The sequence below is a fragment of the Leptosomus discolor genome, chromosome 5, assembly GCF_034619465.1.
Source record: "Leptosomus discolor isolate bLepDis1 chromosome 5, bLepDis1.hap2, whole genome shotgun sequence".
NCBI lineage: Eukaryota > Metazoa > Chordata > Aves > Leptosomiformes > Leptosomidae > Leptosomus > Leptosomus discolor.
The window spans coordinates 6,222,225-6,238,974 of NC_141395.1; the positions used below are offsets into that span (position 1 = coordinate 6,222,225).

Genomic DNA, 16,750 nt, shown 5'->3' on the forward strand with positions numbered 1-16,750 from the left:
AGTCACAACAGTGCTACAAAGTAGAAGGCGTGTAAGTTGATGACTTTAGAAATATTTTGTAGCCTGGAAGGGCTGTACTATACTGTGCCAAACACAGCAACTTTGGGCTTTCTAAAGGTGAAAGTGGAATGTAGAGAGTTGTTGCTTCCATACTTTTAAAACTGAAATACAAGATCACTAGAGCAATGTCACCTTTTGTCTCCTATTGACATTTGGATTAAATATGGAAACATTAAAGAAATAGGACCAAAAGGAAATTGCGGTTTAGAAATTGCTTTGCAATGAGACTAAAACTTCAATTGATTTAATTAAACAAGCATTAAAAAATAAATTAAAATTCATAAATATTTTTATTGAAATAAAATACTGAATACCAAGTATTGATAGAGTGGAAAAACAGTAGGAACAAATAAAAGCTGATGATAACTGAAACTAGATAAAAACAAGTGAAATATAAAATTAATTTACAGTAAATGGGGATGATGGAAGGAACAAGGTATCACAAGAAATGGTAGATTCTTTTTCTTTATGTCTTCAAATCAAGAAGAGATGCATCTCAGACAGAGAAGGTATTGCCTTGTTACATGGATAAATGTGTGAAATTCTACAACCAGTTGCACATAGGAAATCCAACTACGTGATCTAATCGGCACACGTAGCTCTTAAAAATGAAGAATTGATAGTCTTAACATTTTATTTTGCATTAATTTACTATAATTATAGATTGAAATAAGTGTAGTATGAAAGCCAGCACTTCAAATATGTTAAGAAGGAGCTGAAGAAACGTTCTGTCAGAGTAGTTTCTTTTATGTATAGCAAAATAATCTGTTTCTTCCTTGTCACATACTTCTAGTTAAAGTGTTGTATCTATGTTCTAATTAGCTAGTTGTTACTGTAGGGTTTCCCTTGTCTTCAATTATCAACCATTGTCTGAGGGTGAATCGTGTGGAAAGTGAATACAAAATTTGAGATTTTAGTTGCTTGTAGTATGGAAAGAGTTCTTTCTAAGAAGATTGCTTTTTTAAAGGCAATCTTTGTGGGTAACAAAACACGCTGTCTGAATAATAGTGTCTTTAGGTGATAATCGCAATAATGCAACTGAAGTTATTCTTAAAACAAAGTTGTTTATTTGAATATGAATATGTATTTGTATTGTTCATTCTTATTTAAGGTTTACTGCATCCACATAGAATTGACATTTTTGAGGATTACATATATGGAGCAGGTCCTAAAAATGGCGCGTTTAGAGTACACAAATTTGGTGGGAGCCTTGTAGAGTATCTAAGTGTGGATGTTGATAAAGCAAAAAGTGCCTTGATTTTTCACCGCTACAAACAGATGGACTGTGAGTAAGCATAATTACTTCAAACTCAATATTGAGCAAGTTCACCTCGGGGGGCGGGGGGAAGTAACCGAATTGTGTAAATGTAAAACACAGCCTGATTGTACAAACTGGAAATAGATTTAGTCGTATTTCTTTATATGTTTGATTTAGATTTTTTAATGTATTTTCTCTCATTTGCAAGGACATTGGACAAATGCTTACCTTGTCCACAATGTAAATGAGGTATAAAAAAAAACAAATGAATATGAATATGAATATGAATGAATATGAATATGAATATGAATGAATATGAAAATGAATAACTTGAATACAAGTTCCTCTAGCTAAAGACAGATGAAGTTTTTTACTGCATATTACCAATGCCTTTTTTGTTACTGGAATAAATTCTATCCTGGTGTGAGTCTTGCACTGCAATTTGAGTGCATGTGTTCACTGACTTCAGACTGTTGATATCCTGGAAACTCGGAGTGTATCAGAATTTTTATATCTAATTAGTTATTTTTTCCTAGTTCTAGAACACAGTGTAATTCAAAAAAAAAAAAATTATATCAATATTTTTGATATTTTGTCTTTTTAAACAGTACCTAATCCATGCTTGGACCTGATATGCGAATTCATTTGTTTACTCAACCCTTCTGGTGCAACATGTGCTTGTCCAGAAGGAAAATCTTTGCTGAATGGAACATGCATCGATCAGAGCCTCTTAGGTAGGTATTGGAAACTGTGTGAGAGCCAGAAAATAAACAACTGGTCAGTTCTTGTCATTGCAAAAGACTAGGCTGTCTGCAAGTCATGAGTTTTGTGGTGGTGTTCAATATACGTATTACTTATCTGAAATGGAAATGAAATATGAAAAAGCAAATTCCCTGATTCAAAAAAACTGTTTATATTAATCAAAATGAAAAATGATCTTTCAGCTGAACTGATACAAGACGATATTTAAAAGGGAATGTGTATATATATTGACCAAAAGAAGTCTGAAAAGCTCTAAAGTGTTTTGGGTTCCAAATTAAACATTAGCCATTCAGGAGAAAAAAAAAAAAAATACAACAACAAAGACAGTCAAGAAACACCTCTGCTTAGAATGCAGCGATAGTCAAAAGGCAGTAAGAGCAACATAGCAAATAATGGCTTCAAAGTAACGGGCAAAACCAAATGAAATAGTTTTATCTAAAATTATATCTTTCAGTACCTTCTGTAATGACTAATATCAAGACACAGGAAACCAGACTTCATGGTAAAAGAGCTACTAAGTTCTTGCTATATTTTAGGGGAAGAAAACTTTTCTTCATAGAAGATTATTAAGTACTCTAAAACTTTCCCGCTGTAATTGAGGCCAAACCTCGGGGTGGTCAGACTGCTAGAATAAGTTCTTAGCCGGCTTGAATTTTAAAAGGTTCTAGAAATCATACAATAGGATTTCTTATGTGTATGAAAAGTCAGGATGTGTTAGGTTGTTTTTCTATACGTTTAATTCCAGGCTCAGAAGTGTAGTTGGTACATATGTTGGTGAGATCCTCCGTACTGAAAAAGTTCAATTTAGCAATTACATTAATTTACCAGACATGTCATCATTCTGTGGAGAAAATCTTACCTATTTATACTGCCTACTCTTTAAATATTGAATTAACATACCTGTGTTTTAGTAGTTTATGATGTGGTATTAATAAAGCTATCCTGTCTAGAAGCATTTCTCTTTCTGCATCAAGAATTTTAAGAATAATTTAGAGAGTAAAACAGTATTAGAAAGCTTGTCTGAGATAACAAACCCATTAATTAGTTTTGCTTATATAGGAGTACCTTGTATGCAATACATTTACAGTACCAACTTCTGTATGTGCTACACCATGTGGCAAAAATACAGTAAATCAACGCTGTTGTGACTGTACACCCTTGGCTCAATACCTATCTGTGTATTTATGGAATAGTTACATAACTACAACGTAGTTTACGGCTGGTTTACAACAATTTCCGCTGTTCAGGGAGAACCGATGTCACTGAAGTAGATATAATGGAAAATATTCATGTACTGTACAAGGTTTCTAACACTCGAGACCAATCAGTCTGAACAAGCTTTATCTTCAGAGAGCATCCACCCTCCCTGCCCCTCCAGGTGTCAGCTCTTTGTTCGTCTGAGATGGATACTTGTCAAGATTTTCTGCTGATACCACCTGAAAATTATTTCAAATGACCCATAGCTACTCCTTAGGTGTTGAAGAAAGGACAAATAAAAGAATATTGGTTTTCACTGGTAGTAATTTGAACCTGTAGTTTCAGCATGCTGCGGTTTTGCTAATGGAGCAGAGGATTATGCCATGGTAGAGTTTTCAGGAAGGTGTGTTTTTATGAGAGAAAGATCTGAAGAAGCTTTTAAATTATTTCACTGCTGGTTGTAAATTTTTATGGATAGACAGAAAATGCCTAGAGAAGCATTTTTAATATATTGATAATTTTCAGTATCTTCCTACAACTGCAATATCTGTTATGCCATTTTGAAAGGGCTGCTGAATAAGTGTTTCACAGTTTTATGATTACAATTGTATTTCATGTAATGTCTAGCATAGGGTTTTTTTGTACATTTTTTTTCTTGTGTGTTATTTTTGTAATAGTAGATTGCAGGTTCCGTAGCCTCACAGATTATAAATTATTAATTGAAACAAGCCTCAGTATGATAGCACACTAACAAGTGTATGTTTTTGCAATATTTTGACTTTTTAAAAAAAGTATGAAGTGGATGTTAAATGTTTGTCTCGGGCTGATGCTCCACTTAGTCTTCCAAGGATCAGCAGAGATTCCTGGAAAGATCAGAGTTGACCTCAAGATCAGCGTCTTGAATGAATACAGGTTTATAATTAATGGCTGGCTGACAGCATACTTGCCATTAATAGGTCACTAATAGCCTGCAAACAAAAGACAAGCCAAGTTCTAAAACAGGTTCCTTTCCATTGGGAAGTTATACTGTATGGAATAAAAAAAATAGGAGGCGTAGTTGTCCTTTCCTTTTCTGATGGAGAGCTGGAAAATGTATATGAAATATTTCAAACTGCATACATTCAGCTTGTTTAATTCTGGCATTGTGTTCTCTTTGTTGTCTCAGAGCAGTTTTGTCACATTATGGATGTCAGTAACCCAAACCAGCAGTTCCTGCTTTACGTGGCTGTCAAAACCTGTGTATTGTAGACGAGTGACCTGACAGTAACACAAAGGGAGGTTATATAGTCATATTTTTTTGTTGGTCTACAATAAAATCCTAATTCAAAGTCAGTTGAAATATTTCTGTTGATTTTGGTAGTCTTCTGGTTTGTCCCTAAAAGAATGAAATCTAGAAGATTTTCATTTGAGACGGCAGTATCTGTGAAACACTTGTTAACTGATATATTCATTTGGTTTTGTTACTGGTTTGATCACAATGCAATAGTTGTATAGTAGATGATTTGCGTACATTATATTTTATGTGTTTGAAAACACATTACCACTAATTTACAGAGCTGAAACTCAAGTTTTTAGGTCTCTTTTAGTGGACATCATTCATGTAGCAATTGAAGTGAATTGTACTGGTTGTTTTGTACTTGCACCGTAGCTATTTGGAGTCCTGTGAGAAGCCTTTCAGTTTCAGAAATTAATAGTAATTGTGGATATCAAGTAACAGTGTGACTAAACTGTACTTTTTGAATAATATATAATTCAAGTTACAGGAGTAAACAGTAGTATATCACAGAATCATAGGGGTTGGAAGTGACCTCTGGAGATCATCTAGTCCAGTCCCCTGCTGAAGCACATTCACCTACAGCAGGTCACACAGGGCTGCATCCAGGCGGGCCTTGAATCTCTCCAGGGAAGGAGACTCCACAGCCTCCCTGGGCAGCCTGTTCCAGTGCTCTACCACCCTCAGAGTAAAGAAGTTTTTCCTCCTGTTCAAGCGGAACTTCCCGTGCTCCAGTTTGTGCCCGTTGCCCCTTGTCCTGTCACTGGGCACCACTGAGAAGAGCCTGGGCCCATCCTCTTGGCACCCACCCTTTAGATATTTATAAGTGTTGATAAGGTCCCCTCAGTCTCCTCTTCTCCAGGCTGAAAAGCCCCAGGTCTCTCAGCCTTTCCTCATAGGACAGATGCTCCAGTCCCCTCATCATCTTAGCCCTCCATTGGACTCTCTAAGATTGATGATAATATTGAACATTCATAATACTTTTTAGTGTCTTTAAGTGGTTTGGGTCTTTTAAAATGTAGTAAGGAAGCTAGGAGTAGATTTCCATGACTTGACAGAGTCAAAATGGACAGCCATCTCCAGTTCCCATCCATCTTCAATAGTGCCCCCAGGAGAGTCTGTGTTTGAAGATTCTGTTTTGACAATGCATATGTGTCTATCCTTCTCAGAAATGCCTTCCAACAAGTAATGATCATTTGCAACATTATTATGCTATTCCTCATTTTGGTAGTTTTCAGCATGACTAGCATAAAGATGCTTTGTGCACTTTGTACAATTCCTTTTTTAGTCTGTCTGCCTTAAGGTTGGTGACTGGGAGGTAATCTTACTCTTGCTATATTTCTTGTATCCCAAAAACTGACTCAGATTCTTGTTCATTGGGTTGTTGGTCTGGGGTTTTTTTTAACAAAAGAAAATTGAGCTAAGTCTTGACATTCTGCAGAATATTGTTACTGGCTAGATCCATCGAGTCGATTTTTATTTGTAAGTCCTATGTGAGGAATTCTAAATATTGAATCCTCAGTGGCTTTCTGTAAGACTGAATCCAGATTGCTTCAGACAGCTGTTCCACCAGAATCTCACACAACTGATGAGAAACAGCCTTTGGGTTTGATTTGGCTTTTTCAAGCTGGAGTTATTACAACGTATGTGTGTTGTATCATTCAGAATGTTTTTATATAACAAAATGAAAGTGAGTTCCTGTGTGTTCTTAGATAAGCTTCTGTCTCATTTCTCCCTAGATGATTATGATTGACAGAGCACAGTTCTTTTGTGGTTTATTTATTTATTTGCTATAGCAGGCCTGACTTTTTCAGTTTAGAAGCTACCCCTTCGTTTTCAAATGGGTAGAGTACCACTTCATTTTCCTAAAAGAGACCACTGGATTTGCATCCATTAGGTTTATTGTATCTAATTGTCTGTAGCACAATGAAGCTAAACATGTACCAAGAGAATGAAAATACAGAGACTTGCGCTGGAGGAAGGCAGTGTCTACCACAGCTGAATGAGCAAGAGTAATGAACACTTCCATGAGTTCTGTATTCTGGAGCTGCACATTTATCGCTTTCATTTTAATAAGGGAATATTTGTGCTCTCTTGCCTGGATGAAAAGCATGAGAAAAATTACCAAGACTCAGATCTGATGTTGCTTCTGAACAGAGATGAAACATTTAATTTATTGTGGTTTTTCCTTCAGCACATTTCTGTGGGGACTTGCCCACTGTACACAAAGATTGCAGGCAGACCAAGTGCTTTGTCTGGGGATGTAGAGGTTAATCCCTATATACCTTCTTTTTCACCCACAAAGTCTGCCTCTGGGAACTGTACTAGCAAAAGCGATGGCAGTTCAATCCATGCGATCTTCTTGGGTTATGTCCTTCTTTGACTCTTTTTAGTTATCAAATGGAACAGGGGTCACACAGAAATCTGTTTCTGGTTTGAAAATAGCCTTTTGTTTACAGCAGTATCTTCTATATTTACGGAGGAGTTACTGTTGGGACTGGTATTTCCCAGAACAGAAGAAAATGGGTTACATTACAGCAGGTGTTGGTTAGTTTTTTCTCACTGTACACTGTTTTCTTAGCCCTTCTTTTCCGTTTAAAATAGCAAAGCAAACAGTTTTTTAAAAGAAAAAAAAAAATGTGAAGGGAAAACAAAGAGGAGGGTCTGTCTTAGAGCACTCAGATGAAATTTGGGCATTACAACTTGTTCTGATAAATTTCGGCATATGGAAAACTGGCTGATAGTAAGACCCCTACCTGGAGGGACAAGAAGATTTATACCATAAAATTAGAACTCTGCACTCTGTCTTTAATAGGTGTGTTCAGCTCAGTGAAGGATGAGCTGCACCCTTGTCTGAAGGGCAGGCAAGAACAAATACCCTTCTGCCCCATAAGATGAGTATTTTCCACCGTGGGGAGGGAAACTATTCTTGTCCCAAAGAAAGTAGTGCGTGAACCTTGTGCTTTATAGTGTCATCTCTCCGTTTAACTGCCTAGTCCAGAAGTCAGTGCATGGTTCAAAGGGAAAAAATAGCAAAAAGAAAGTTGCGTTTTTCTCAAGAAAGACAGGTTTGTTACAGAAATGTCAATAAAAGATGTGTGTGTGATTATGACTTGGGGAGAGGGATGGATATCAAAAACTGAACGAGTGCGGGGAAAAGATACCAGTAGAGTTCATAAAGCTTTGGTTTGCTTCTTTATTAGTGTTTCTTCCAGCAAGATTTTCCTTTTACTTTCGGTTAAAGGAAAGAGTCAAAGATGAAGCAAATAAGCCATAAGTCCGTAAATATTTGTGTCAAACAGTCATATCAGGAAGAAAAACATAAGAAAAACTTCAAATCAAAGTTATTTGATTCTTTATTAAAGACATATTAAGATTGAAGTAGGCAAATAGAGGCAGCAGAAGACTAAATAACCAGGCTGGAAGAGAATACAGAAAATTACATGACCTGTAACCCTTTCCTTCCTTTCATGTTAGAGAAATCCAGTAGCTAGACTAGGAATAGGGTAACAAGGGAAATGATTTATTTCTGTCATTTCAGAAGCGAAAAGGGCAGCTGAGAGGTCTTTGAGTCTGACTTCCAGCAAGCTTAGAGCAGTATGGAATTGACTCCAGATTTTTTTTCCATTTTTTCTCCTTTTTTCTTTTCAAAATTTGTTCCAATGGTGGTTACTTACTAGACCTGTTTCCAGCTCTTCTTTCAGAGGTCTTTATTAAGTAGTTCAAATTAAGAGTATTCAGCTTTTGATATCAATTCTTCCGTGTTTCTCTCCTGTATTCTTTTTCTTCCTGTCTTCTCCTATTGGACTGTTCTGCTTCGGTCTCCCACACAAAGGCATCTGATCCACTTTTGTACTCAGCTGATGTGAATGAACAAGAATAATTTGATTCTTGTATTTACCTTCAGACAACAAAGCAGCAGCATTAAAACCCCATATTGTTAAAGGTCTAACATGGTATTTTAAAACTGGCTTATCTATTACATCTTTCAATCCTATTTCTTAGCTTATTTAAAGTACAAAATTGTTGTAGTAACTTTTCTCTGTTTTGTATTAGATTTGTATTGAAACTCTTGAATTTAGAATGTTTTACAGAGAACAAAATCAGTAATGTATATTAATAATCCTGTAATGGTACAAAATGTTACAAATTTTGGGTTTTTTTTCAAGAATCTCCTCAGTTGACCATTGCATAAATTCATAACATATAGTGCATTTTAAAAGTGTAAGACATGAGTGCCCCAATCTTTGAAAGCTAAGTGGAGTAGAAAATCATTACTGTGAGCAATTTTTGGCTCAGTATATTTTCCTGAAAATACAAAGGCATGTATTTCTTGGCATGGTTAGGTTAATTTTCAAGTTTTATTGTTCTAAATATGCCTTTTGATACTCTAGAAGAGAAATGTAGTATGTTTTAATGTACTGTCAGAAAGGTTCGTAAAAATGAGCACTTGTCTGTATTTCAGTGTTATTCACTCTGTTTTTAGCAAGTTCTGCTCTATAAACTCATGACTAATGATAAGTAAAACAGATAAGATAAGCAAAACAAAAATAGACCTTTTCACAATAAGATATGCTACATTATCCACTTAAACAACTTCAATAATGAGTAACTGAAGAATGGTTCATGGAACATCAAAGGATTTAATGAACCACCCAAATAAATAAAACACTGAGGCATCCTCAAACTCCCAAATACAAAGTAGCTTTGTTACAGCAGATGTATATATTCAGGGCAGATACCAAAAAAATTAAGTGCATAAAGTATTTCGTATTTTTATTGTAAAACGCCTGAAATAATGATGTGCCAGTCAGTCCCCCACATACGCTTTTAGATTTGTTGTCTAGTTTCAGCTTAATTTGAGAGAGATGCAACTACCTGAACAATGATCCATTCCTAGAAGTTCTGTTTCAATAGGTCTGATCCCAGGTTACATGTCTGCACCATCTCAGCGCCGGCCGTGAGCGGAGGCAGCCAGCCCCTGCCGAGGAGAGGCCCAGGCAGGAAAGAGAGACCTGGGGGCATCCAAAGAAAAGGCTGCTGCATGAGCATGTTGTATGACTGATCTCTGCAGAGTCTGTGCTGGAGAGAACTATTCAGCTAGGGGATATCTGACATTCCTAAATTCTTCACTTACAACAAAATGCGTTTCTTTAAACGTCAAAAAAAAAAGGTGTGGCTGTGTCAACCAGTGTTAGACCTCAACACGTATAGGATAAATGGGAACCTTGACGCTTTTTCGTTAGTTGTTTGACTAAAACAGACAAATTCAACAAAACATCTGCAGCTGGTGGATATATTACTGAAGAATTCTCAGTGTTTGTGGTGTCCCTCTTGTTAAAAGCCATGTAGGCTCAAATGCTGGATTAGTTACGAAGCAGTCTGGCTTCACAGGATTTGTGTTGCTACGTGAGAAATGAAAAGTCGTATTGCTGAAAGCGTGTTTTGGGCTGGAAAGGCGCTTGTCTATTTTTTTAGGATTACAATTATTTGGATGTTTGAGCATTGTATGAGTGCTAGTTTATAATTAATTTCTTGTTGGTGTCATTGAATGATTTTATATCTTATTCACTGAAATGAATAGAGATTTATTTTTCAAGTGTTTCCAAGCCAAGCACAGCTCTAATTGCAAACAGCTTTATAGAGAGATTCAATCTGGCCTAACCAGAATTTGTGTCACCTCACACCTCACCGCTAAGATGGTGGCACTGCTGCCGTGAGCACTCGGTGAATGCAGAGCAGCAGGCAGTGTCTCTTCTCAGTGATTTTACAGACTGAGCAGACAAGAAAAAAGAATAATCAGAAAATATGGTTTAGGAGTAACTAGTATGCAAATATCAATTTTTGAGGAGGATTTAAAGGGTGAATAATTTCCTTTTAAATATTTTGGGTAGGGTTTAGTTAAGAAGGGCGTTTGCGGAGACGGGAGTTTGGAGAATCCACAAAAGACTCAATATGAGTTATATCAGGAAACTCATTTTATTGTGCAGATGCACTTTCTTATATAGCATAATTTTCCAAAGTCATCATGACTTGCAATTTTCATAAACTCCAATTGTGCTATACATACATCAGTCATCTGCTTCTACCTATCACTTTAGTATTAATACTAATGTGTTCCGCCTCATACGGATGTTAGCTTCTAATTCTTCTATTCTGACCCTCAAGGTCGAAGCGTCCTTGAGGCCTAGTATGTTAGTTTAGACAAACTGTTCAACAGAGTTTCCCTTGTGCAGGCCCTCTAGCATTCCATGCCTGTTTTCAGCGAGCTACACTCCCACAGGCGTTAGTTAATAGAGTGGAAGAAACATCCAAAAAAATCAAATAGGAAAAGGCTGAGGTCACTAGAAAATGACTGGGAAGTTTTCCGAGATCCCCAAGGTGAAACCAACAGTCATCTTGTCATTTCTTAAACTAACTAGGAACGATAGTTTCGAACAAGAATTCATGCTGTTATTACTAACGTACCTCCTGAGGAGGTCAGCTTTCCTGGGGCATTATTTGGATGAAGCATAACTGCCACGCACAGGCCCCCAACTTGGTAGGGCACAAGCTCCCAGCCCTGTGGTACAGGCTAGCCACCGACACCGCAGCTCTTGACAGCCTTTCCAGTGCTTCAGGTCTCCTAAGTTTATATTTTTTTCTAGCACTGTGGAAACAGAAGGGGCAGTTTATTTTCTCCATTTTGAAATGTGATTTCCCACCCCAGCCCCCCATTCGTAGCTCTATTTATGATGCAAGTTTCTGGTTTGCCAGTTAGATGAAATGGCGTTGTTGGAAACAACTCTCTGTGTGTTGTCTTGCTGCAGATGATTCCTGTAAATTAACCTGTGAAAATGGAGGAAAGTGCGTTATAAATGAGAAGGGGGATCCCCGATGTCACTGCTGGCCAAGTTACTCTGGTGAAAGGTGTGAAACTAACCATTGCTACAATTACTGCCAGAACGGAGGAACCTGTGGAGCCTCTCTCCTCGGTAAATATGTCTGCGCAGCTATATCTTACTGTTATACCTGCCTTAATTTGAGTGTTTGAATTGGTTCCTTTTTCTCTTTGTAGCTTATTTGCTTTGTCTGTACTTAAACGATGTGCAAAATAGCGGTATATACCATGCATATACTTTATAATCAGTAGTGCTTTTCATTCACGTGTCTTAGTGGTTTGGCAGAGTTAAGCTGCGTCCCAGAAAAGGGAGCACATAAGTGCTCAGCTGCACGTGTTGAGGTGTAGAAGTGGAACTGTAGAGTGTAAGTTCCAGTCAAATGACAGGAACAACCCCACACATCTTGATCTCTCTTTATCTCAATTCATACACTGCATACACTGAGAGTTTTCCTTCAGTTATGGAGTTGTGTGACCTCAATCTCTTAGCTTTGTCTTACTGGAACTCACAAAATAGGCATTTTACTCATCTAATTCACAGGAAGATTTGGTTGATCAGAACTCAGATCCTCTGTTTTCCTCAAGGAACTTGAAATTACATCTCTTATCTTCAGGGAGATTATCCTAACTGTCAAAAAGTGGATGTTTGACAGTTGATCTTTGTCCCTAACATGTAAGCTGTTGTATAGCTTTTATAATGCAGTTAGTGTTTGAGCTAGAGAGGGAAAGTGTGATAAGAAGTACTCTAAAAGTTAGTAATTCTGTGAGAAAGGAGAAGTTGAATTCTGTTTTCTGCTCCAAGAAATATTTAAATATTTGATTGAAAGTACAACAGCTGGAGAAGAATTTGGTGTCTGGTCTCTTCTTCTCAGAGGATTATCAGCTGCTGAAGATGGTGTCAATCATTTTCTTCTATGTGATGAAGTGACCAACACCCTGATCTCTGAAAGAAAAGTACAAGCACCTGACTTTAAGGCAGGAGTTTGTGACTGGTTAGCACAGAAAGCTCCCTGTAATGCAGAATTAGTTACCTTAGCTACTGTGAGAGAGGGGGCTTAGATCTCAATGTTTCCCTCAGCACTCCTTGCTAATTAACTTTAACTTACACAGTTTAGTAATTTAGCTTCACTTACTATGCTGGCTTCTCTGGAGCCTCTTCTTATTTACTGAGATGGGGTGGCAAAACTCCAAGTGAATGCAAATCTAGCAATCTGTTGTGTGCCAAACAGGATTTTTCGGTTCTGAGTACTTGGGGGTTAATAATGTTGTTCATAGTTAACATCGCTAATGATGACTAAATATTAGAAAATGAGAATTACTTCTACTTGAAGTTGATTAATTATACTTGAAACTGCTTCTAACAGCTGGTGGAACTAGTGGCACAAATGATAAGAAGAGATTTTTATCAATGTAGTGAGATCAATATATGTTTAGTGAGGACATGCAAGTGATTGAAAGTAAGTCATGGGTTATTTAAATGATGTGCAGAACTTGTCATTTGAAGAGAGAGTGTTTACTCCCACATCTTTACACGTCTGGCATTTAATGGATTCTTTTGTGGCGTTAAAAGTCTTCATAACATTAGCAGCTCAGCTCGGCTCTGTATCCTGCAGAGACCCCAGGGTTTTAATTTGGCAATAGCCATAGGGCTCACTCACCTCCAGCAGCTCGTGTTTTCCTTACCAGGCAGCAAACACTTGCTGTGCTCACACAGCTATGCTATCGCCTGGGTTGGGTTTTTTTCCCTCTGCTATATATTCAGCTTCTGAAATCTCTCAGACTTGCTGAAATGATTAGTGTGGTAGGTTTAGTCGCTAGTGAGTAAAGGAGATATATGAGCAGATTCTACAATGTACTTCTGCTGCGTGACCTCAGCTCCTACGGAGGGCCTGGAGAGCAGGCATTCACCTTATTTCTGCTTGGTCTCAAACAGGATAATGTGCCTACACCAAAAAATGCATCGGGAGAGCCAGCGTGGATGTCACCACAGTCCACATCACACTGTTCAATTGCCTGATTTTTGGGAACCTGAACCTTTAACTGCAACTAACGTTGACTGTACCACACATGGCCAAAGTGTGTCAAGCCTTTATGAGCCAAGATCAGCATAGAGCTGGTTCTGATGTCTCTTACTGGGCATACCTGCTAATAAGAATATACTTCTGCTGTGCTGTGTCCACTTTTCCAGTTCAATCAAATTTGTATTAATCATGTTTCAAGTTAACCAGATTTCCTGTCTGCCATTTCCAATCCATGAGGATAGCCATGCCTTGAAGCCCGTGCCATAACTTTCATGTGCTGGAGATGTGGAAAAAAACCCTGTCTATCTTTCTAAATCAAAGGGACTCCATCTAGCATTCCAGATAAAATTTTCAAATTGATCCGCATCTCATCTTCCTTGCATGCCTAACCCCTGGACCCTGTAAATATTCTATTAGGAAGAAATCTCTGTTTCTTATCAGACTGTATTTCTTATCTATATCAGGCCATAAATTGTGTGTTACTGAAACAAACTAGCATGTCAGTGAGATGTCCTCTTATCCTAGTTTAATCTAATCCATGATATACTAAGGACGGTATGTATTTTAGAGAGGAAGGCTAAAATGGACGCACCAAAAGCATTGAAAACTGTAATTAAGTCGTAAAAGCTTAATTCCTCAAGTGTTTTTGCAGCAACTGTTTCCTCTTTCCAGTCAAGTACACCACTGTGCAAATTCAGTCCTTGCATTCAGTGAGTGGACATTAAGCTGCAGGGGCTGCACACACCATTCCCAGTTTGAACTGAGGGTGTGAAATCCAGACCAGAGCAGCATTCGCTCATGTCCTTCTTGTCTCAGGCTTCAAGGCAGAGTTGATCTGCTTTGTCAGGTTCGTATGAGTGTCGCTGGTGGTCATGTTACTTTATTCTTGCACGTTGCTACAGGTAGGAATAAAAAGGTTCTTTATGACTAGGAATTGCTCAGTTTTCCCTTAATGGTTGTAGGACTGAAGCATTATATTGTGTCTAGATTTATACTATGTCCTACCAGTTTGACCTGTCTGCCAGCAGTAGGTACATTGCACACTTTTTTTTTTTTTGGCAGAGAATTCCCTCACACTTCTGGAATGTACAAAATTACAATTGTGAAATAAAGTCAGCTCCATATCATTTTAATTTGATCTACAGTGCTATTGCTATCTCTGCATACCACCTCCTGTACTACAGTGCTCATAACCAGTTCCTAAAAAACAGCGGTTATACTTTTGATCTGTTATACAATTGGCTCATCAAACCGTCCTGCTAAACTGATACAATCAAGTTGAACGTATTTTCCCACTTTTTTTTTTTTTTTTAGATTTATTTTTGTTTGAAATGATACAGCTTTTTCCTCTGGAAGTTGCAGAAGCCACATGTGTGTGACTGCCAACCCAAATCCTACCCCCAAAATCTAAATGACCTGTGATAATTTCAGCTTGCTTGACTCTGTCTTTCTTAAAAGCTCTGATTGCCCTTATCAATTCTTGTATATTAACCAACTCAGACAGCTCTGATGCAGTCGATGTGACGAGTGTCATTCTACACTCATGCCCTTTGGAAAGCTTCGGGCCTGGCACTAAATTCAGCCTCACAGGGAGATGAGCTTCTGCAGGGTGCCTGCTGCCGGGAGGCTTCCTTAGGAGTCAGGGAATTTCCTCACTGTTGGCTTCTGGCTCAAAAACTGAGGGAGAAATATCCTGAAAAAAAGCCTTTCAGCATATTCTGATATAAATAAAATGATGCAGCATATGAAATACTCTTCTACTGAATGTGTGTGTTCTCGTGAATGTGTAAATCCTGTTCTCTTTCACCACCTAATATATAATAGTGATGTGATAACTAATTAAGTAAATTGCAGAGTATTACTCATTTTTAAAAAGATGATTGTGCTAAATCTTTGCTGGATGTGTTAAGTTGTAGAACCTCATTATCTGCACACAAATGTTAATTTGTTAAACAAATCCCACTGGCAATTCAGGGATTATTCACTGTTGGTTTACTTACTGCTAAGCCTTTTGGCAAATTCCTATGTGAACATTATATAGCTAGAGATTGGGGCAGCTTTAATTAAAATTTATAAGTTTATGACAGTTGTACTGAACTACAATAATTGAACAAAGGAAATGCCATCAGTTAATTAAAAGTACACATCTGAGACGTGTAATTAAAAGTTTGGGTGTAATAATGAACACTTTCCAGTAAGCTAAATTAATGGGAATTTGGGGAAAAAAATGTTGCCATAAAAAGGCAATAATTTACCAAATGTCTTGAACACATTGACTAGATCCAGGTAGTTCACAAAATTAGATGAATATATATTTGTATTATACTTACGGTACAAAAAGTATGTCTAACCATACAGAGTTGTGATGTTTGTATCAAAATGAATAAAAGTGTTTAGGTCTTTCCACTAAAGGAAAATTGATGAAGTATTCTCCAAAAAATATATAAAGTAGATATTATTTTATATTCTAATTTGTAATGAAACAAAGTTGACTTTGGGACACGATGTTGCGTACTGAAAACACTGTCAGTGGAGAACCTGTTTACTTTGCTGATGTCCTGTCAGTCCCAAAGGGCGATGCTACATCATCTCGTCACCACGGCAGGGACTGTGGGAAGGGGCAAGGGGTGGTATTTAGCTAGATGTCGAGGCTGTCTGGTCTGGTGCTCATACAAGGGTCCCAACAGAACCACCCCAACCAGCCTTGGTAAAAGCAGCCTTTGAGGCTACTCTAACGTATTTTGAGATTGTTCTTTTCTCCCTTTCTTTCACAACATGGAGAGAATGTAGATCTGTTGGGATTGATCCCAGTCAGCTCGCCTACTAATTACGTACAGTAACAGAGCTTCTCTCCACTACTGTTGGTTCAGCAAAGCTAATAATGGTTCATCAGCCACGCAGAAATTAATAATTACGATTCCCACAGACTTCTGATAACCACTCCAGAAGACATGATGTTACTTACAGTAGGTTGGTGTAGTGCCATATTGTTTTCTTTAATCGTGACGGCAACTGAAATATGCAAATTAAATGTGTGCATATTCAGATATAACAACTTAAAAACACATGTTGCTGGTATTGAATATACCACTGACCGGAAGACATAAACAATCTATGCCTTGGCGCAGGCATTCATCTGCATGATCTCATTTTTCAAAACTTTCAGAAAGCTTACAAAAATAGAGGTATTTCCCTATTTTATTTTTTTTAATTGCAAAATACCTTATGTGGTCATACAAAATACATATTTCTGTGGTGTTTAGGCAATAGCATGAATAAAAATTGATCCCATTAGAGTT

The 16,750-nt window shown here is 37.5% G+C and overlaps 1 protein-coding gene across 1 annotated transcript in view; it reads left to right on the forward strand.

The window, feature by feature from the left end:
* Positions 1 to 16,750, forward strand: part of LRP1B (LDL receptor related protein 1B) — a 578,117-nt gene that overhangs the window by 527,741 nt on the left and 33,626 nt on the right. The window contains exons 83-85 of the mRNA XM_086465459.1: positions 1,172 to 1,345; positions 1,927 to 2,052; positions 11,360 to 11,524. Coding sequence (XP_086321585.1) covers positions 1,172 to 1,345; positions 1,927 to 2,052; positions 11,360 to 11,524 — 465 coding nt within the window. The remainder of the gene's footprint in view (positions 1 to 1,171; positions 1,346 to 1,926; positions 2,053 to 11,359; positions 11,525 to 16,750) is intronic.